Below are 22,836 nucleotides of genomic sequence, written 5' to 3' on the forward strand. Positions count from 1 at the left end.
AATAGCCCTGCCCAGAGATTTACAACATACAGTGTTGTGAACAGACCCAAAGAAACAGCCTATTTTCACGGCCTAAAAGAGGTTTTACCTGAAGAAATAATACACAGTTCCATTGTTCGCTATAATATAATTTTTTCCAGCCCTTCAAAGTGCAGGAAAAACTCAGTTTTAACCATCCGTGTTAACCAACTCACGTATCCCTCCGCCCAGGGTTAGTGTCCGCTGATCAGCAGTTGGTTAGCTCCAAATAAAAACTGTGTTTTTCCTGCACTTTGAGGGGCTGGAAAAATTATATTATAGCGAACAATGGAACTGTGTATTTTTTTCCAGGTAAAACCTCTTTTAGGCCGTGAAAATAGGCCGTTTCTTTTGGTCTGTTCACAACACTGTATGTTGTAAATCTCTGGGCAGGGCTATTATGGGCTGGCGTTGCTAACGGGAGGAGTGTAGAGAGTCTTCTACTGCAATTAAAGTACTTAGGGGCTATTTGTAGATCATACAACCCCACTTTAAAAAAATGCTACTATCCCTTTAACACTGGTGGTTACAGATGTTTCTCTCACGTTCTTGAGCTGGATCCCCTGGCGGATCTGGTCCAGCAGCGCGTCGCGGCCGCCGCTGCTGGACGCCGGCGCCCGGTTGTTCTGCTCCACCTTCTTCAGCTGCGTTCCTCCTCGGATCTGCTCCAGCAGCGCCGACGACGACTTCCCGCCGGGCGGAGTGGGCGAGTGAGGCGAGTCTCCGCCGCCGCCACCGTCCAGCTCTGGAGGGGGAGGGGGGCCGGGCGGGGGGGGGGGGGGAGGAGGAGGAGGAGGAGGGGCGGGGGCGGAGACCGGAGACTGCTGGGCTGGTGGCGCCGGCGGCGGTGGGGGGGGAGGGGCCTGGGGGGCGATGGAGGCGTGCGCGGGCGGAGGAGGAGGGGGCGGAGCCTGGTGGTGATGATGATGATGGTGGTGATGATGCTGGGGGGGAGGGGGGGGCTGGTGACCTCCTCCTCCTCCCCCCCGGGTGGGCGGCGGCGGCGGAGGAGGCGGAGCTCCCAGAGTTCCCGGTCTGGAGGGGGGAGGGGGAGGGGGGGCAGCGGCCGGGGCTCTGGACGGAGGAGGAGGGGGAGGGGCTCCGCGCCCGCCTCTGGAGGGGGGAGGGGGAGGAGGGGGCGGGGCCTGAGAGGAGGAGGAGGTGTGGTGGTGGGGCGGCGGGGGAGGAGGGGGAGGGGCTCCGCCGCCACGGGAAGGAGGCGGAGGGGGGGCTGCAGGAGAGAGGAGGATGATGTCATACAGGTGTCAATCGACCAGTGGATCAATAATAAACAACTAGACATTGGTATTACCTGAAGGAAATACGTGTGAATGCTGAAAACAGCTGAGCGCCATTGAACGCAATTAACAAATAGTGCAAGTAGTGATCAACATGCAAAGTAGGGCTGTCCCGATGATCATATTTTGATAATCGAAGCTTCGCGGACATAAAATCATTCAAAATCGAAGCTTTGACGGCCGAGGGGGGGGGGGGGGGGGGGGGGGGGGGGGGGGCGCGATCGTAGCGGAAATAATGAAAGTAATGGCAAACAAACACTGCATATCTCCAAAATCAGGCAGGTTTCCAGGATGCCAAGTAGCCGACTCATTGTAATGTAACAATTGCCGATGAGAGCCGGTGTCAAAAAGGAAAAAAGGAACGGAAAAAAAAAAAAAAAACCATCACAGACTTCATGATCGATTGCCATGGCAACGAACGAAGCTTTGAAGCTTCGGATTTTTTGGGTCAGCCCTAATGCAAAGGTATGACCAAGGGAGGATTTGAACCCACGAGCTCATGGTCAGTAGACCTTTAGGGGCTGTGTCCACCAGACGCGTTTTCAGCGCTCTGGGCGTCTATTTTACATTCAAACCCTATTGAGTTGGGCGCTCACAGCGCTCAGCGCCCTCAGCGGTAAAACGCCCTGGGCGCTTGCTTCTTTTTGTCGCGGCGCTCAGAGCGCTTCGAGTTGAAATCTGTTCAACTTTTAGAACAGCGCTGCGCTCGTCAATGTCACTTTTCCCCGCACTGACCAATCAGAATCAAGAAGGGGCGGGACTTACGTTACCGACAGCAACACAACCGGAGACGTGGCTCGGTTTATATCATGACCATCACTTGTATTGAAGATAGGCCGACCTCAGGGTCCATGTCAAAAGCTGCCGCTAATGCTATTGTGTATTTCTGACACTCGTTGTAGTGTTTACATTAAACAAGGCAGGAACACGGAAGTGTCAGAGGACTCGTTTTGTAACCTAGCAACAGCGGCATTCTGACGAGGGAGAGAGAGAGCGCTAAGCGCTGGGAAAGCAGCGCTGAGAGCGCTGTCAGAGCTGAAAACGCGTCTGGTGGACACAGCCCCTTACTCTAATGGGAGGTTGAGACTTTCATAAATGTGAGATTATTATTATAAGTTTAGCAGAATAGTATAGAAATAGAGGACTTCTGTGCAAGATGTGACTGTTTTTGGTGAATTTAAACAAAGTATAATGCCATTTAAAGCAAGTTATAAACTGGAACTCCATCTGCCTGGCTCTGAAAAAAAATGAACTAGGGTGAATGGGAGCAGAGAGCTCCCTAGCTGCATTTAAAAAACATATTAAATTATTCTCTAAGTCTCTGTGCATTTTTGACGACATTTTGACACAGAAGACAAGTGTGGCTACAAACTGTGAAAAATTATTGTGTGTACAGTGTCATTTGTAGCTTTGGTGGCAGTTTAAGAAGAAAAGTTCCAGTGTCTTTTTTGGCTCTCCTGCACTCTAGTGATGATGTCACCACTCTAACCAAACGCCATACATACTCATTGAAAAGTGTGAAATTGGTCAGAAATGCACACGTGCTTTTAAAGGATTTATCTCAAAAACGGTACAAGATATGGAAAAGTTGTACACAGGTTGAATATATTAGAAGTTTGTCTACAGAAAACTGTTCCAATGTATTTCCTATGGGACAAAAAAATCTGAACTATTTGAATATTTTAAAAAGTATAAATAGTTGAAAAGAGAAAAGTAATTTCGATAATGTCCAGAAAAAGCTGCACATTTTGATATTTGATATTTGCTTTCAGCATTCACACTAAATACAGTAGAGGAGAGTTTTCTATCAGTAGATTAAAGGGATAGTTCAGCATGTTGGCAACTTGGCCCATTGCCATAATCCCTATAGTCATAGCAGTAGGTGTTTTAACTCTTTTCTCCAGAGAAAATTAGATTAAAAAAAAAATCCCATAATTAGCAGACTAAAGGCAAAATCTGACCAATCAGGTTGGACTCACCCTGCCTCCTCAGCTCGTTCTTCACCGCCTCCACGCCTCCCTTCTTCTCGATGAAGTCGTAGATGACCTTGGACGTCTCTCTGTCCTTCAGCTGAGCCTCCGAGATGCCGCACATGTCGAACAGGTTCTTCAGCTCCGGGTCCAGGTTGTTGAGCTGCAGCCGCATCAAGAGAGAGAGAGAAAGGTTTTATTAAAAGGAAACAAAATGTGCAGAGTTGTATCTCAGTTTAAAACTTTATCTTTTGATGTTATTCCTCCGTTTGTCCCAAGACAGCATCGTCTCTCTGGTGTCGTTTCTATTTATTACCTTTGTGATGAAAATATAACGTAGACATGTTGCACCATTTCTATGAACCTAAACATCCCAGGCACCAAATTACACCAATTCATCCACATCAGTAAATGTTTGTTTCTGCTTTAGGCCAAATTATGTTTTTGCACAATTCAGGTCAGAAAAGCCTTGTGAAAAGTATACTAAACTATTATTGTAAACATAAAGTTCATTATTTTAGGAATACTCTTGAATCTCAGAGGGTTCGTTTAACACATAAAGTTTAGGATTAAGTTTAGTTTAATAATTTGTACCATGTTTTGTGCATCCGTTTGCATTTCTGCTCCTCTGATATTTTAATTTTTCATTCTTTTCTTTTCCATTTTCATCCCTTTATTAAAAAACATCTTGTGGTTTTGGTTTGTTTCTGACGCTTTCATTTGTTGAGTGCATGTGATGGCTGTAGAAATGTTTGTGCATCAACACTTCACCGACTCCTCATCTGTGACTTCTCTTTCCCTCTTCATGTTCTCGACTCCCTTCCAAAATAAAGTGCATTAACGGAGCTTCCTGCTGCAGACACAGAGTCAGTCTGACCTCTAGTGGCTGAAAGGTGTAACTACAACCTGAAGACAAAACCAACCAGCTGTCATCTGCTGCTCTGCTCACATCACACAGGACGATGCACAGCTGCAAACATCAGGATGACGCTGATGCTTCTGCCTGTTTCCTTGTTATTCTCTCCAGTTAAGATGCATTCAATAGCATTAAAGGACAATTCCGGGCAAATCAGGGCTGTGTTTTCCTAACATTTTAGGTCTAAAAGAAGGAATCTGAAGATTTTCAGTTTAATTGTGCTCGGTGTGTTCAAGTGCAGTCGGGAGCTCCCGTTTGTGTCATAAACACAAGAATATCAACTCTTGACTTGCTTGAAGTAAATAAACATCTGGGTGCATGTTTGAGTGGCCATCTGACGCTGTCTGTGGCTTTGAGGGATGGAAACAGCCTAAGCAGCAGAACTTCAATCCGCTCCCATTCATCGCTGCCGTGGCGATGCGGGGACAGACACAACTACCGCAAAACAGGAGCAATTAAACTGAAAATCTACAGATTCCTTCTTTTAGACCTAAAATGTCAGGAAAATACAGCCTGGAATTGTCCTTTAAACAGAGTTTTGCTGGATAAAAGCTGCTGAGTTGTGTTTTTACAGCGTCTCAGGCTAAATTCTCTCTAATTCAAGGCTCAATGTTAATTCATTTCTGTTACAGCACCAAGAATTTTAATAATAACGACGACGACGAGCTGCAGATTTACAGAAGCTCAGAGCTGCAGCTTTTTATTTTCTGGTTCAAAACCACTTCAGAGGAAAAGAATCAATAAAACTTTTAGAGTTTGTTATCAAACAGGATCCTCAGAGGGTTTTGTTTGTTTGTTTGTTTTAATTAACTCCTTAATGACCGTCTGTGGCGAGTGCAGCTGATTCTCTCTCTGCAGCGGAGCAACAACAGCCTATTGTGTGATGTCATCAGGCCGCTGCCGCCGCCGCCACACAGGTTTCTATTGTGCTGCTGTGTGTGTGTGTGAGAAAGTGTGTGTGGAAAGTGTGTGTGTGTGTGTGTGTGTGTGGAGGGGTACTCACATCAAAACCTGTGTTTGGATCCCAGCCCACGTGACCGATGTGCCTGAAGAAGACGGGACAGATATGTGGTGAGATCACACACACACACACACACACACACACACACACACACACACACACACACACACACACACACACACACACACACACACACACACACACACACACACACACGTACAGAAATGCATCAACTATTTAGCATGTGCACGTGGGCGACCATGTGTGCATGTTAAACACCGAGCCCACACTCACACTCATACATCAGTCACAGGGACAGTGTGTTCATTCAACGCTGCTCTCACACTCAACATGTTTCAGGTCCGAGGCTGAAAAACTGCTGCGTTCAAAACCTCCAAACTTTTTAATTTCTATTTATTTACTTCTTTTTAAACTTTTTAAATCGACGCTGTTTGAGTTTTTTTCCTCCTTAAAACTTTTCAACGTCTCCAGAGGAACTCCAGCGTTGGTTGTGCTGTGCAGGATTTAGCACAAAAAAACACAAGACAAAACCTGAGCTTCACCATGGAAACGACAAATTTACCCAGAAGACTGAGGAGTTTTTTTCTGACAAAATGATTCATTGATTAATCAAGAAAACATCAGGTAACTCAATAAATAAATGAATAAATGTGTTATGTTTTTAATGGTTTATGTGAATAAAGAGCTTTGTAAATCTGTTTGTATCACAAAGTCAGTTTTTCCTTCAAAATTAACTTGAAGCAACTTTTGTTATTAATCACAAACAATATGTAAAATGCTGAGAATCTACATATATTTTAACTAAATGCATCTTCAGTTAAAGTTCATTCAAAAATCTGACTTTTAATCCAATGTTTTCCCATGTTGCATCATAACCAACACAACTGATTCATTGATTAATCAAGAAAACATCAGGTAACTTAATAAATAAATAAATAAATAAATAAATGAATGTGTTATGTTTTTAATGGTTTATGTGAATAAGGTGAATAAAGAGCTTCGGAAATCTGTTATCTAGTATCATAAAGTCAGTTTTTCCTTCAATCTTTGAAATTAACTTGAAGAAACTTTTGTTATCAAAACACAGATTATAATCAAAGTGTTTAGAATCTAAATATATTATAAAGTTCATTCATAAATCTGACTTTAAATCCAAATGTTTTATCATTTTTGCATCGTAACCAACACAACTGACTGGTGTGTGTCAGTCATTCACTCTGACGACTCACTGGAAGTTGCTGGGCGTGCCGATGTCGGCCTTGGTCAGCTTCTTCTTCTTGCCTTTGGTCTTCTTGTCCTTGCGGTTGAGTCCGCCGTGGCTCAGCATGTTGTTGAGGTGGTACGGCTGCTGCTGCTGCTGCTGCTGCTGCTGCTGCTGCTGCTGGTGGCCGTGGTGGGAGTTGGAGTGGAATCTCACGTTGTTGATCTCCGGGTTCTTGATGTCCACTGTGGCCATGGGCAGAGCCGGGCCTGGAAGACAGTGGGGGGAGAGTGGGAGAGTGGGAGAGTGGGAGAGTGGGGGGTCGGGGGGTCGGGAAGAGAAGAGAAGTACATGAGCTGTGGCTGACTGTATAGAAGCTGTGTTATGTATAGAAATGTCTTTCTCCTGGAGGATCCACCTTCTCTCCAGATAAACTTTAGATTTGAGCATCATCATTATTAAAAGGGACAACGAGGAGTTTCTCCATCGGCAGAACGAAAAATTTCGCGACAATAAAAAAAGTCTCATATTAAAGTGGATGAATCTACGTTACCACTTGTTAACTCATTGAGTGCCAACCACGTAATTTCTCGTTTTTCGTTCCCATGCGTTGAGTGCCGAAAACGTAATTTTACGTTTTTTGCTTTTTTTTAAAATTATGAAAATAGACACTTTAATACACATTATATGTAAATTTGGGGACTCTACGACGAGGAGAACTGAAATAGATGACGATCAAAGTCACATGACAGCTCATGATCTGGAAGTTTTTATCATAACTGGGCTTCTGCAAACGAGTTCTGCATGCAGATGCAGCGCAGCTGCTCTGCTCTCACCCGCGCTGCTGCTCCAGCTGCTCCAGCTGCTCGGAGCTGAACCAGGAAGCTCTCAGCCGACAGTCCGCCCGGTCTTCAGCTGGAGCAACACCGTGTCCTCCCCAAAGTCCTCCCGCGGTAAAATCTGATGGTCTCTGGGCCAAAGCAGACCGGCATCACCGACCCGTACCACAGACGGACCGCGACCACCGGCGGGACCGGTCTTCCCGAGCCGCGGTGGCCGACTGACCCTCACGTTCCGCGGCGAGAGGCTGTGACACGGCACGGTGCGTCTGTGTTATTGTTGTTTAGTGGCGCCCCCCCCGCCCCCGATGGTGGTTTTGTGAATAGAACAACAACTGTTGTATATATTTATCTTATACGAGCCCTTTGATCCAGAAATGCGAGTGTGAGAAGAGCGACAGGCACAAACAGAGCACCTTTCATAAAAGACGCTCTATCTCCTTTTCTAGAAAAAAAGGAGGGATTTTGGTGAAACCCAGCCATGTTTAGCTTGACTTTTCTCAGGAACAGAGGCACGTAGAAACAAACGGTTTGTGGCCACTTGAAGCATTAAGTTAAACCTTTCAATTGAGCCACAGTATGTGTTGGTGGCAATAATATAGAATACACTGTGGCTCTACATAAAAAGTCAAAAATGGTCTAAATTGCCGGTACACTTGACTAAAACTTTGGAAAGGAGCGCGGCACTCAATGAGTTAATGGGCCCATTTTAGATAAATATATTGTTTTGTCTCTATCGTTATGTTTTTTTTTGTCATTTACTTTTTAATGGTTTTGATTTTACATGTAAACAAACAAACAAACAGTCAAACAATCAACATGAAGACCTATACATTTGTATAAAAGTATCAAGGGGAAAGTAAAAGCGTACATAAGGGGACTGGTAAACACCTCCAGTCAAGAAATCGAGAGAGAGAGAAAAAAAAAAGTAAAATACATAAAAAATATTCTGATAGTCCAGTCTGAGATTACCTGAAGTCCGGTTTTATGGTAGAGACATATGTAATCCATTTTTGCCAATTGTCAATAAATACCTCTTTTTGTGTTCTTAAATTAAAAGTAATTATTTCCATTACATAGATGCTGTACACAATATCAATCCATTCATCTACACTAGGTGCCTCCCTCTTCAGCCATTTCTTTGTTATTGATTTCTTACAAGCCACCACTAATATTCTCAGCAAGTATTTATCTTCTCCATTCCAGTTCCTCTAGATCCATCAAATATAACAAATTAAAGCAAAAAGTTATTTTTGTTGAAAAGACAGTCTCAAGAATTTGATGTTCTCGCAACCAAAATGGGGTCACAACAGGGCAACACCAGAATATCTCTATGGTTATTTTGTTATTATTAGTGGTGGTGGAAATGCTGGGCGAGTCATGAGAATAACACCGCCGAATCTCCGTTTATGGTGGGAACTACGACGGTATGTGATCGTCTTCGAACCTCTGACTTTAATTCTTGATGAATGAAAACATGAGTCTGTCAAAGAATTTCACGGTGCGCGGAGGCTCATAAATGTAGTGTGGAAACACTTTGCTTCTCCAAAACTCCTCGTTGTCCCTTTAAGAAAACCCTGTGGTGCCACATGGAAAAACACCTTTTTCACGTTCATAACAACCAAAATATAAGAAATATGAAGATCAACCAGCAGGAAATCAACTGGCTACAAGTCTCAGATGGGATTTTATTTAAATCTGAACTCTCCAGGTGTGGTGTCTCCTCCTCTGTGTCTCTAACCCTCCTCTCCTCCATGTGCATCATCTGTTTCCAACAACGAAGCCGGTGAGAAATCAATCCATGGAGCGGTGGATAAGGTTATTTATCATCTACCATGTTACCATGTGTATATCTGTGTAGTCTTATCTGTCATCAACAAGAGATTACGGGTTACGGGAACTAGGACTCTGGAGCTGGAGACAAGGGACACATGGAGCTGAGTTAAGGTGGAAAATACTAAGGAGTTCCTCTTTAAGGTCAAACCTCAGGAAATAGGCTAGCGCTTTGCCAAATGTCAAAACGACATTTACTCAACTTGTTTTCACATCAATGTTGTAATCCATTATTTGTAAAAGCAAATTAACATTTAATTTAATTTGCACCACCACAGTTTCACATGTATATGACCTCCTCTAATCCATCTTGCAACACATTATAAGATGATCAGACTATTTTCAAGATCATGGCACCACATCATCTTTGGATTTGCAACATAAACTGTGATGTTCTCCTTCAGTTTAGTCAACTTATTCTTTGTTCTTCATGTTTTCAAGTCAGAAAGATCTCCTCCTAATGCAAAAAAATCTGAATCTGCCAGAGCTATGAGGAACAAGAAGGGGGAAGTTTCTACTCAAATTACCAGCCATATGATACTAATATCATACTTATTTACTTGGTTTGGCTTAACCTGCTAAAGCCTGAAACTCCTTTTTCTGGAGATTGAACTCAATGTTTTTTGGGTTCAGACACTGTGGCTGCAAGGAATACAGTTCTCCAAGAGATGCAGCGGCTGGTCATTAACTGCTCTACAAACCAGAGTGACTTTAATAATCCCTGACACCAGAGGGATCAATGTGTCAAAGAGCTGGTGTGAACTCTGTTGTGTTTCATGTTCCCCAACAGTTCACTCTGAGCTTTTCTTCTCCATGTTTTCTAACACTAATGTCAAGCGGCGCTCCCTCTCCTCTCCTCTCCTCTCCTGCCGGCCGGAGCCATTCAGTCCTCGAATCCCTCGTAATCTCCGCAAACAGCAGCAGCATCTGACATAATCACTAATCTACTGCTAATCCTGCTCCAAATCCCTGGACTCCCCATGAATATTACTAGATGTCTATGACCAGATCAACAGGCTCGCCCCGACCCCACCGACCCCGCCAACTCCGCCAACTCCGGAGGTTTCCTTAGCTGGTTCTGTGGAGGTTGGAGTCTCAGAGATGAGTTCTTCTGTGGTACCGACCGAAAATCTTCTTTACCAAGATTAATGAAACTCAATATTTGGTACAAACTTTGTAAATACACTCTGCACCAAATCAGATTCATCATCCTGTGTCCTTGTTCTTAGACCGGACAGTCCCTGGTTATTAGGGGTGTCACGATTTCGATTTTTTATCGAAATCGATGGAAATTACGTCATGGTCTCGAGCATCGAAGTCAAAAAGAGGATTGACGAAAGTAGTGCACACTGCTGTAACCAAAAAGAGTCACTGGATGGCATGCACCCTCTGCGGCCTCTCATTTATTTTGTTGTTACCTTTATATTGTAAATAAATTATTTAAATTTGACCATTAGTGCCTAATGTGATAACTTGTATGTAGCCCATCTTTTGAAATAAGATTTTCTGTACAAAATTTGATGAATAAAACCAATGACCATAGACTAGACTAGTCTGAAAATGGCATAGTCCTCTGTGCTGTAAGAAAAAGAAAAAAAAATCGAGAATCGAATCGAATCGTGACCCTAAAATCGAAAATCAAATCGAATCGAGGATTTGGAGAATCGTGACACCCCTACTGGTTATAGACAACCAATTAAACCATTTTTGACAGATTTCAGACAAAGTTCTTGTGTAGCCACTTTGATGGTTGATTGATTCAGACGGGCCTATAACAAAGTGGTAACGGCTGCCACTCCAATTCTGTAGGTTTCAAATATTTGGCCAATTGATCCAAATGAGGCCTTCTTGTAAATTCGCTCCAATGAAGAGCAGGCCAAGACCTCCAGGTCAATGGACATGCAAACTGGACGTTGAGCGGCCACTTGTCTCCATTACCATCCAGATTAAATCTACTGCATCTTCCTGTTCTTGCAAGTTTGGACTTTAAATGTTTAAATGTGGGATCTCTGGAGTCCAAACTTGTTGAGTTGATATTAGGAGACAAAGCTGGTAAGAGGAGACAAGGACACAAACTCCAAGAAACTTTAAAAACTGAGGAATCTCTTTGGACTCCACTCCCCCAACTTGGCTGGCTCATCAACAAACATCCATTCAAGTTGACAACATTTGCTAAAAGGAGTGTCAGAGAGTTCACAACAAGCGAGTGGAACAATGAGGGCGATCCCTGAAGGAGCAGCATGGGCAGCTTCTTCCCCTATAGGCGTGTTCTCAGTGCTGTTCTCACAATGAGGACAAGGACAATACATTCCAAGAGGAGGGAGAAGGCAAACATGCATCTTCCCAAACACCAACAACACCACCACCCGTTGGTCTCATGTTTCACAGCCCAAATGTCAAAAGGAAATCTGTGCCACTGGAGAGAAACTTCAATGAAGCAATGATCTCAGGCACAAATCCATGGGGTTGATTGAAGAGGCCACTGATCTGTTCAGTGCATGTTAATCCTGCTCTTCACAGCCGCTGTGTTTGCCAACAGGCCGAGGGCTTAATGAGAGTAACTAGTCTTCTGGGAGGACACGGAGGCACAGCTGCCTGAGGAGAAGGTCTAAATTAACGGCTCTGGAGCTCTGGGACCGTTGTTCACATGTTGGTCTTCACATACAGCCAAACAAACACAGTGATACGGCATTTACCTTTGGGAAAGCTCCGAGTAGAGAGAGAGGTCCTTACTGCTCATCAGCCTTTTTTATCCACAGAACTAGTAAGACTGACCACTTCTGAACCAACATGACGTACCAGGAGCTGCCCATACCGCTCCCTACCATCATTTAGATACAGCTGTAAAAATTAATCAATTAATTGAACAATAATCGAGTAGTTTAAGAAAAAAAAAAGTCCAAATTCTCTGATCTCAGCTTCTTAAATGTGAATATTTCCGGTTTCTTTGTTCCTTTACGACAATAAACTGAGTCATCTTGTGGTTTGGGAAACACTAATTGACACTTTTCAACATTTAATATTTTATTGACCAAACAACTAATCGATTAATCATTTATATAATCAACAGATTAATCGATAATAAAAAAAATTGTTAGTTGCATCACTATTAAACAATATATCATTCCGAAACAAGGACGAGTTTCCATTTCGCCGTTTTGTTTTTGTCTTTCAGCTCCAAAGTGGATAAATCTGAAAACATCAATCAACTTTCTGCCACTTCCGCAGGTTTCTCTGTGATCACCAATTTTAAAAAATAAGTCACGTTTAACCAGATTAATTGGAAAATGTATCTTTCCGTCTCAAATCCAGTCATCTGTCGAATGAAATGACGTCCAAAATGGATGAACATAAAAGCTCCAGTGCAGACGAGGAACAGTGAAGCTGAGAAAACGACTTCCTTTTCTATCTAACATTAATGCTGAACATTAATTCAACCATATTTTTCATTAATCTGTAAAAACACTTATCAAAAAGGACAGAATTGGTGAACATTTGGGTGCAGGAATTAATTCATACAACAGAGAAATAACCGAACCTGTCAGCAGTTGCATGATGTGTCCCTTCAACGGTTTAACTGACGTAACTTGTCCGATATTGGTTTTTTTTGAAGAAAAACGTTTATTAGTCGCATTTTTGTTACCACAGCTGGAACTGGAATAACATCCAGCTCTTATGACATTTTTCCATCAACTCAACTATGTTTGGTTTTGCTTCTGAAAGTTTCCTTGATGTCATCGTCTGCAGTAACAGTCACTTGGTTGTTTTTAAAAATAAAACGTCCAGTCTCATACAACCAATGTTGACTCTCTCTGACCAACCAGAGTTCAGATGTCACGTTTTGGCTTGGCCTCAACTCACTTAGGAGCTCAGCAGAGGTCAGGCCAAATAAAGCATCATGTATTAGGTCCATCCTTCTATCCACAACCCTTGATTGATGGAAAACCAAATGAATTAATCTGTGATCAAGTCCAGTTGAGCCGGTACCTTCAAAACATCCGTGGTCAAACTTCTCAACATCTTCTGACCATCAATAGTTTCTGACTGAGGATGGAAGATGTGTTTTAACCATTTTCCTGGTCAACACCATCTCATTGTTATAACCTTTTACCTGTGTGTATTTAGTCAGATGTCTTATTAAACACAGACCAACAACTTGACGTCTACTGGTGAGTGACAAAACGTAACCACAAAACAAATGTTTGGCAGCGGCGGCGGCGGCTGTGGGGATTAGAGATTAGGCCTAATGTGCATCACAACGGGGTTTACAGGGAACAACAGAGGCCATGTGGTCCACATATGGCACAGATGGGCTTCCTGCTGACCAGATTAACCTGCAGAGGACCGACTGACTGACTGACTGCGCTCTGTGTCGGCGCACGAGTCACAGCGTCTGTGAAACAACGCTGCCGACGTGTCAGGAAATATCACAAGTTAACAGGGCAGCCTGCGGACAGCTGTATCCGCTCATAAAAACATGCTAAAGTCATCTGTGACTGGAGGAGACGCTCAGCGAGCTGCTGGGTTAGAGACTCTGCTTTTGTTGTTCAACTGTGGAGTCGGGACATGTTGGGTCCTTTACATCCAGTGTAAATGAAGACAAATGAAGCCGCTGTGACGTCATCTACAGGTTTCTGAAGCTCAGAGCGAGCTGATGAACCGCTGCCATCTTGGTTTGGCTCCGCCCCCTAAGTCCAAGCCCATCAAAAACTAAGGATGGTTGCGTGTGAAACTGATTCATCCACACAAATATGTATTTATTTAATCTGCATAAGTACTGTATCGTTTGGGAATCGAGTGGGGAAATCTCAAAATGCAGCCCCAGCGTTTGCATCTGGACAGCCAAAATGGATCTTTTGTGAAAAATATGTCATACCTCCCAATGACTTACATCAGCACGCGCTCAGCTCTGACGTAAACAATGGAAATAATCGTGGTTGTCATACCCACACGCAACCGCTGAAACCCCAATCGGACCAAAAGACCAAGGTTTCATTGTTACAAAAGCACGGCTGCTTGTGGACAGAACAGAAAAACCAGTAACACATGTTCACGGTTGCAAAAATACCCGGGCTGGTGTGGACAAGGCCTCACTGCTACAGTATACAGTCAATGGGAAAAAATCGTCAGACAGAAGAGCACACCTACACTGCTCGAAACGTACGTCACTACAATAAATTGATACGCTGAGTCCTGCAGAGTTGCGAGTACTCTTGTTTTTTCCTATTTTGCTCATTGTTTGTACTCTGCACCTGCCCTCGCTGGTGTGATGTGCGTGTCCACTCTGTTTTTTCTGTAAGTATACAGTCTATGGACATAACATAACAACAACGGGCAACTACTGTCACTACCTCGGACGCTGCGGCTGAAATCACCATCGATCACCAACAGTTTGAACAAATGGGGAACTTTCCTCCTTCTCATCTGTATTTGTTGTGAATGTGTGACAGCGCTACAGCTCCACACACACTCCACACAGGCCTGCTATATACAGCGTTTTCAGTGTGGATCCATGTGTATGCGAATATTTCTTGAAACGATGCCATGTTTACACAGATTTTTTTTTTTTTACAAAAAGAAAAAGAAAAAGACTGTTTTGGGTGAAGCCCCGAGAGTTTTTGGCAAACATTCGCTCAGCCACCTGTCACTCAAAGAGGCCACGCCCCAAATTATACAAAACTTCAGTCCTTAATAAAGCGTAAACAGGTGAGTTACATAAAAGAAGGAAATAAGATGGTTTTGCACCAGGACATTTTTACAGGGAAATCAACTCCAATGGTGAATCAGCATCTGGATCAGTTCCAGTTTTACTTCATTTCCTTCTCGTCTTTTTATTTATTCATTCAATCTGTGCTTCATTTCTCTTCTCTTCACTTTAGTCGAGTTCTGTTGTTGGTTTTAAAGCTCTTTAACATCAGATGTGTGGGTGACTCACATCACATGTTTGTGGTTTGTAGTTGGATTTGAAAAATAAACAATAAATTCAGTAGAAAAGTCACAAATATACAGATAAACGCTGCCAGAGAAGAAACAGACTGAGCTGCTTTAGCAACATGAAGAGTTCAACATACCATTCTTAGGATCACCTCTTTTCTCTGCAAAAGAAAAATTGACACTGTTTTAGTTTCAGACCAGATTCAACTTAGGATATTTTAGTTGTTTAGTTTTTTAAAAGAGGCGAGAAAAGGAAGGTGAGCGAGTTAAGAGCCAGGGAGTGTGATGATGAAGTGGAGTTAGTCTGAGAATAAAGAGGTTGTTTCTAGTTTCTAGTGTCCAGTGACGATGTGGACGAGGACAGTTTGAGAAGTCTTCAACAGCAGCAGCAGAAGAGGACGAGTGAAAGATGTGAAAGCTGAGTTATGTGTGTGTGTTTCAGCCTTTGAACCCTCCGTCATCATCACAGTTTGAGCAGAGCACTTCAAACAGAGCGGCCTGCTGAGAGCTGGAGGGAAGCCAGAGAGGAGGAGGAGGAGGAGGAGGAGGAGGAGGAGGAAGAGGCTCTGCAGAGTTTTACTACAGATGAAGAAGAGGAAAAGTGTCCCTGGGCTAAAAAAAAAACCTCAAACTCAACACTGAGGGAAACATCAAACGCACCGCGGCTTCTGTTCTGCACCGACGTTACTCTGCTCTCTGAGTTTCATTAAGGAGGAAACGCTGCAACCGTAAAATCAAGTTTCATGGTGTAAACTTAATTGCACAGATTCTGGTTCATATTTTAAGTAAAAGGTGGTTTTTGTGTGTAAATCTCTGCTTCTGCTTGTTTGATCCTTCGTTAGCGGAATATACCTTTATTTATTTCAAGGACTCGCTGCTCTGTGGGAATGTTTTTGGAGCTAATACTCATTTGGATCAGTGAGTTCTGATAATCAATCAATCAGCTGATATTCTCCTCTGATTTGGTTCAACATTCAATAACTTTGATTACTGAAAAATGTCGTCAGTGCAGCTCTGCAGCAAACTCTTGGAAAATGTGAATAAACTCATTGCCTACGTTTACATGCAGTCGATATTCAGGTTAAGGTCAATATTCTAGTTTCTGTTACATGCGTGAGCAATAATTCATTCACAAATCAATGGGATATCCCGGTCAAAAGATGTTTGTTCCTTTATTCTGTTTTTTGCTTTGATTTTTTGCTTTTTGAAGTGACTTTGTGTTTGTGTCTTTATGCCTTTTACCTTAATCCTAAACCTTTTTTATGTCTCAATGTAAAGCACTTTGGCTTCCCCTGTGGTTTTTAAATGTGCTATATAAATAAAGTTGATTGATTGATTGAAAACAGCGACGCACAGGCGGATAATGATCAGTCGCCTTCGTTTGCGCTTTGATTGACTAACGTTAATCTACGTTACTTTGACATTTATTTTAATCTATCTATCTATCTATCTATCTATCTATCTATCTATCTATCTATCTATCTATCTATCTATCTATGAACTGTAAACATGCTGGAATTGGCCAAAAGACTAGTTTTCATTCACAGTCCCTGACCAGATCAAAGTTGTAACATACATTGCATTTCACCATGTTTACAACAAGTAGTTCCTGTACTCAGGCGTATTTACTATACATGACCAAATATACGGGTTAGTAAAGGAGTAACCCAGGGGCAGCTTATTCAGGTTATTGATGCATGTAGCCGTAGTCAACGTAAATCAATACAGAAACAGGTGAAAACCTTCTAATGAAGAATTGCTCCACTGTGTTTTCCTACAGTCTTGCGTGGATCATGAACACAACACTGCCACTGTTTTTACTCCAGTGGATCAACCAATGACACAACATCATCTGATCTCTACATGAAACCAGACAGGTTGGAGTTCACCTGCACAAAAACAAGTCGTCACACCGACACAGAGCAGATCATTAACCAGCAGCAGCAGCAAAATAAAACCACCAGTTCATCCCTGGTTCATATTCACTCTGAGCTTTTGGTTTCCTTCTCTCAGCCCTGATCATCTCCCTGACACGTGGGTGAGGCAGAGGGAGACTCAGGTTCAGGTTTGTTAGCAGCAGCAGCAGCAGAAGGCGGAAGAGGAGGAGGAGGAGGAGGAGGAAGAGGAGGTGTGTGAGGCAGGAGGAAGAAGCTGCTCAGGCTGAGGAAGCAGCAGCAGCAGAAGAGGAAGAGCAGCTGTTGGACACTGACTGAGACTCACCGGTCTTGCGTTGCCGTCGGTTGAGCAGGTCGTTGATGGCCACTCTGAATCTTTTGGCCTCTTCTTCGCTGGCAAAATTCAGCCCGACCTGACAGGACTGAGAAGAAGAGGAAGAAGAAGAAAAGAGCCATAGATGATGATGACGTAAAGAAATATTCAACAGAAAGATCAGAGCATTAAAAGACGGTAGATCTCCGTGTCTTTCTGGATTCTACAGCAGCTCTAGGTTCTACATTAACACTGTGGAAGTATCACAGAGAAACAGATCAAAGCTTCAAATAAAACACCTGAAAAATAAATAAAAAAATACTTGAGACCTTTGATTCTGCATTTGTGAATGAAGACGAGCAGCTCAGATATGAACCTTCACTTCTATGGAAAAGTGTTCCAGATGTTGTGCAGCTGTTTGCTGTTTTTAAATGTATTTGCTTTATAAATAAATTTAATTTGATTCAATTTCGATTTCTAATATATTATTGTTTTTTAAGTTTCAGGTGTGACAGTTATTATAAACATATATACAGTTGTACAGAGAGCAAAGAAATTAAATGAGTCAAAAAACGGTGCAAAACAACGGAAAATACTTTTTTTCTTTAAGTAATGTAAAATGTTGGGAAAAAAATGCAAATTGCAGGTAAATATTGTGTGATATAATATCATCAAATACAGGCTGAGCCCTGCAGATCTAAATAATTCCAATAAGCAAACTTAATTTTTAATTTCCCTTTACTTAAAGCTGGTGGATCAACACATTTTGATGAATGAAACTAAGAATCAAACTAGAATCATTGATGTCATGTGGATGAACAGCTGCACAGACAGATGTTTGTGGGTGTTTGTTTCTAACTTGTGAGTGTTTCACTGTGATTATCACACGTTATAAAAGCAGGTCGGTGCGTTCAGGTGCCGTGGGTTTTGTTTCTCTGGTTTTGAGGTGAGTGGTGTGAACGTACGTCTCCTGCGAACGAGACGAAGTAGGATCTGGAGCTGTTGATGGAGAAGTTGTGGTACAGTTCCTGCTCGAACATGGTTTTTCCTTCCTGCAAAGAGAAAATAAAAATACAAGTCAGAGTGGATTCTGAAACTAAAACTATTTATAACCAATGAATAAAAATCTCCCACGCAATTAACTCTCAGATCGATTTCCCTCCTTCTGTTACTGCTCTCCGTTTATTTCTGTGGAGATCAATACTGAGTCTTTTAAAGCAAGAAACCATTAAATTATTAGAGTTTCCCTTTCACAGCACCAGAGTTTCCTGATGGTTCATTCTAGTGGCAGAATGCAGATTATTAGATGTCCGATGTGCTTGAATGCACCACCAAGGAGATGCCTGCAGTGTGAACCACAGAACTGCAAAGATCAACAATAGGTGTCGTCTGCATGTGAGGCGTTTAGGGCACATCGGTAAACTACAGCGTCTACTGATAGTCTGCATGTGAGGCGTTTAGGATACATCAGTAAACTATAGCGTTTACTGGGAGTCTGCATGTGAGGCGTTTGGGTACATTTTTACAGTTTCGGTAAACTGTAAAATCTACCACTGTAATAATACAGACGTGATGCGTTTAGGGAACATAAGGAAACATTAGCATCTACTAACAGCCCATATGTGAGGCATTTAGGGGAAAGTGGAAAACTGCATTGTCCTCTCATTGCTGGCATGCGAGGCGTTTAAAGAACATCTGTAAATTGTAGCATCTACCTATACTACACAAGTGATGCATTTAGGGAACATAAGGAAACATTGGCATCTACTAACAGCCCATATGTGAGGCATTTAGGGGAAAGTGGTAAATTACAGTATCTATTTAGAGTACACAACTGAGGCATTTAGACTGTGTTGTTTTCTAATAGTTTGCTTGTGAGGCATTCAGGGGACATCCGTAAATTGTAGTATCTATTGATAGTACACAAGTGAGGCATTTAGGGAACATCAGTAAACATTAGCATCTATTAATAGCCCATATGTGAGGCATTTAGGAGACATTAGTAAACTGTATTGTCTTCTGATACTTTGCTTGTGATGCATTTAGGGGAAATTGGTAAAATATAGAATATACTGATACTCCAGATGTGATGCATTTAGGGTACATCGGGAAACCTCAGCATTTACCGACAGCCCATAGAGAGGCATTAAAGAAACACTGGTAAACTGTGTTGTCTTCTGATAGTCAGCAGCATGTGAGGCCTTCAGGGGATGTTGGTAAATTGTGGTGTCTACAGATGCATGCGAGGCGTTTGGGGCCGTGTGTAAAACTGCATCTTCAGAGAGAACAACAGTGTCTCTCTGTCTGAGCTACGTGACCGTCAGTCTCACATCCTGCAGACTGTAAACACATCATCGCTTTCATCCATTACAGTCGCCGCTATTGATCGCACATCATCATCATCATCATCAGCGGACTCGTCTCCCACGCGCTGCAGAGTCAGTGAAGGCGGCGCAGACGAAGAGGAGGAGGAGGAGGAGGAGGAGGAGGAGGAGGAGGAGGAGGAGGAGGAGGAGGAGGAGGAATGACGAAACGCTTTGTTGCTTTGTGGCGAAGCATCAGATGAGAAAACTGATCCCACTCTCATTTTAGCAGCAGACGGGAGGAAGTTTCCACAAACGCATCACGACCCTGAAGCACACACACGAGTCTTTAAAGGGATAGTTCAACATTTTGTCAAATCGGCCCATTGCCATAATCCCTATAGTCGTAGCAGTAGGTTCGTTACCTTTAATTGTCGGTGCAAGCTGTTTTTAGAACGGCGGAGCAGAGCCGTGAGCTGCTCAGAGCTACGCTACGGAGGCTCATTATGGGATTTCTTTGGTTTCAAACTCATCAAACTCATCAAATACACAATCCAACAACTCCACAACGCTCTGGTGGACAAGTTGTGACCTGCACATTCACCACGCTATGAGATAATAACACAACGTTACCACACAGAGTTGTTTTAGAGGGAAATTCATGCAAAACCGCTGATGCACGTTGCCTTCAGGGACAGTTTTTCATCAACAGTCTCTGCATTTCCCTCTAAAACAACTAAAATGTTGACTTTTTTGCAGAGTTTTTGTTTTGTAAACCACATTTGGTACCGTTTTTATTTGTTAACAATATTGCAGTATATTTTATTATAGTTATCGTCACATGACCACCATTTATGTTTCGTCTAGTCTTATGTTCGTCACGTGATAAAGCTTCGTTGACGATGATATGTCGTAAATTCATGCAAAACCGCTGATGCGCGTTGCCTTCAGGGACAGTTTTTCATCAACAGTCTCTGCATTTCCCTCTAAAACAACTCTGTGTGGTAACGTTGTGTTATTATCTCATAGCGTGGTGAATGTGCAGCTCACAACTTGTCCACCAGAGCGTTGTGGAGTTGTTGGATTGTGTATTTGACGAGTTTGATGAGGGAAACCAAGAAATCCCATAATGAGCCTCCGTAGCGTAGCTCTGAGCAGCTCACGGCTCTGCTCCGCCGTTCTAAAAACAGCTTGCACCGACAACTAAAGGTAACGAACCTACTGCTATGACTATAGGGATTATGGCAACGGGCCAATTTGCCAAAATGTTGAACTATCCCTTTAAAGGACATTTTAACATGAGAGTCGCTCTACTACCACTGACCTTGATGTCGAAGACTCTGATGAAGTAGGATCTCTGTGGGTTGTCTTTGACCAGACAGGCGACTCCGCAGCATCTCTTGTTCCAGCAGCTGCTCCGGTCGGCGCCGTACACCTGCACCACCGCCGAACACAGAGTCTGACACGGACAGGAGAGACAGAGAGAGAACTTTATTTACATTTCTACCAGGGACAAGAAGTCATGCTGTTAAAGTGCTACGGCAACCAAACTACAGATGTAAACTACAGATCGACTTTAACAACAGTTTTTGTGGCATAAAATGTTTTTAAAACTGTAAAATCATTTATCATTTTCCTCCATTTTGTTTTTCCTGGACACAAAAAATAGCCAGTTTCACTTCACCTGAGATAAAATTCAGGAGCTGCCACAGGAAAAGGAGGAGAATGAGGAGGAGGAGAAGAAGTTTTTTTTTTTTTTACACAATGTTTTATTACAATTTCCAGGGACAATGTTAACTGTCAAAACGACGCTTATTTTTTTTTACATAAACAGATTTATCTATATTATAAAACAGAAGAAAAAGAAGATGAAGAAACAGAAGAAGATGACTTGTGGTGAAGCTGCACAGTCAGGAGAAATGTAGCCGCCTGGCTGTGATCATCTCCCTTCATTAACTGTCCAGATTTCACACACACACACACACACACACACACACACACACACACACACACACACACACACACACACACACACACACACACACACACACACACACACACACACACACACACACACACACACACACACACACACACACACACACACACACACACACACACACACACACACACACACACACACACACGGTTCCTTGTTAAAAGCCTCTGAACTGCACATGTGTGTGTGTGTGTGTGTGTGTGTGTGTATGTGTGTGTGTGTGTATGTGTCTGACAGAGCGGCGACGGAACAGGAAGTAGAAACCTACACGATGCAAATCTCAACATGATGTAAAATCTAAAATCAGATTAAGAGTCGAACACATGCAAAACACGGACACACACACACAGATAGAGACACACACACGCCTCTGGACTCTGACTGTGAATTAACTTTAACCCTTTTTTTTTTTTTTTTTTACATTTTCCAGATCCAGAGACATTAATTAAAGGCATATTCCACTTAATTAGCAGCAGGGCTGTTAAAGTTCACACCTTAATGCAAACTGGTTTTAATGACACTGGTTTTATTTCTGTTTGTTTGACCTTTGACCACCCCCATAGTGTGAATCAGCTGCAGATAAACCGATGTGTTTTTATTGGAGCTTCTTTCTTTTATGCTGCTTTCTGGACGACATTTGTCAACGTTTTTATTTCATGTGTAATAAAGTTACATTTGCATAAAGCAGCAGATTCGTACAGGGGGAGTGGAGGCTGGAAATCAAACCTGCGATCAGAGCCGATTGATTATTAAAAGGCTTCAATGAAAACAAATGCACACGACCAGGAGGAGGGTTAGCAAAGCAGAGGAAAAGTGACGGCTAGTGGCCGGTACGATGTAAACAGGAAGTCACTGTCGAGCCCATAAACATTTCTTAAAAGGATAGTTCAACATTTTGACAAATTGGCCCATTGCCATAATCCCTATAGTCATAGCAGTAGGTTCGTTACCTTTAATTGTCGGTGCAAGCTACTTTTAGAACGGCGGAGCAGAGCCGCGAGCTGCTCAGAGCTACACTACGGAGGCTCATTATGGGATTTCTTGGTTTCACCTCATCAAACTCATCAAATACACAATCCAACAACTCCACAACGCTCTGGTGGACAAGTTGTGACCTGCACATTCACCACGCTAAAAAAAGATCAGTTTTGGGTTTCTATGAAAACGCTGGGGTGGCGTTTCGAGATTTTCCCACTCTGGGACCGTGCTTCCACGTCTGAGTCTCCAAACTGGAACAATGTCAGAAAAAGTTGTCTTTAGACACACACACAAAAAAATAGTAGGGACCTGCCTTGCCGTGTAAAAAAAAACAAAAAACAACAACAAAGAAAAACT

The 22,836-nt window shown here is 42.7% G+C and overlaps 1 protein-coding gene across 1 annotated transcript in view; it reads right to left on the reverse strand.

The window, feature by feature from the left end:
• wasla (WASP like actin nucleation promoting factor a) overlaps nucleotides 1-22,836 on the reverse strand; it is a 35,958-nt gene that overhangs the window by 2,599 nt on the left and 10,523 nt on the right. Inside the window, exons 2-9 of the mRNA XM_083973888.1 lie at nucleotides 20,827-20,961; nucleotides 18,165-18,251; nucleotides 17,212-17,308; nucleotides 15,129-15,152; nucleotides 6,414-6,654; nucleotides 5,206-5,248; nucleotides 3,296-3,449; nucleotides 564-1,249 (exon numbers count right to left, since the gene is read on the reverse strand). Of these exons, the coding sequence (XP_083830014.1) occupies nucleotides 564-1,249; nucleotides 3,296-3,449; nucleotides 5,206-5,248; nucleotides 6,414-6,654; nucleotides 15,129-15,152; nucleotides 17,212-17,308; nucleotides 18,165-18,251; nucleotides 20,827-20,961 (1,467 nt within the window). The remainder of the gene's footprint in view (nucleotides 1-563; nucleotides 1,250-3,295; nucleotides 3,450-5,205; nucleotides 5,249-6,413; nucleotides 6,655-15,128; nucleotides 15,153-17,211; nucleotides 17,309-18,164; nucleotides 18,252-20,826; nucleotides 20,962-22,836) is intronic.

The sequence above is a fragment of the Trachurus trachurus genome, assembly GCF_905171665.1.
Source record: "Trachurus trachurus genome assembly, chromosome: 6".
Taxonomy (NCBI): Eukaryota; Metazoa; Chordata; class Actinopteri; order Carangiformes; family Carangidae; genus Trachurus; species Trachurus trachurus.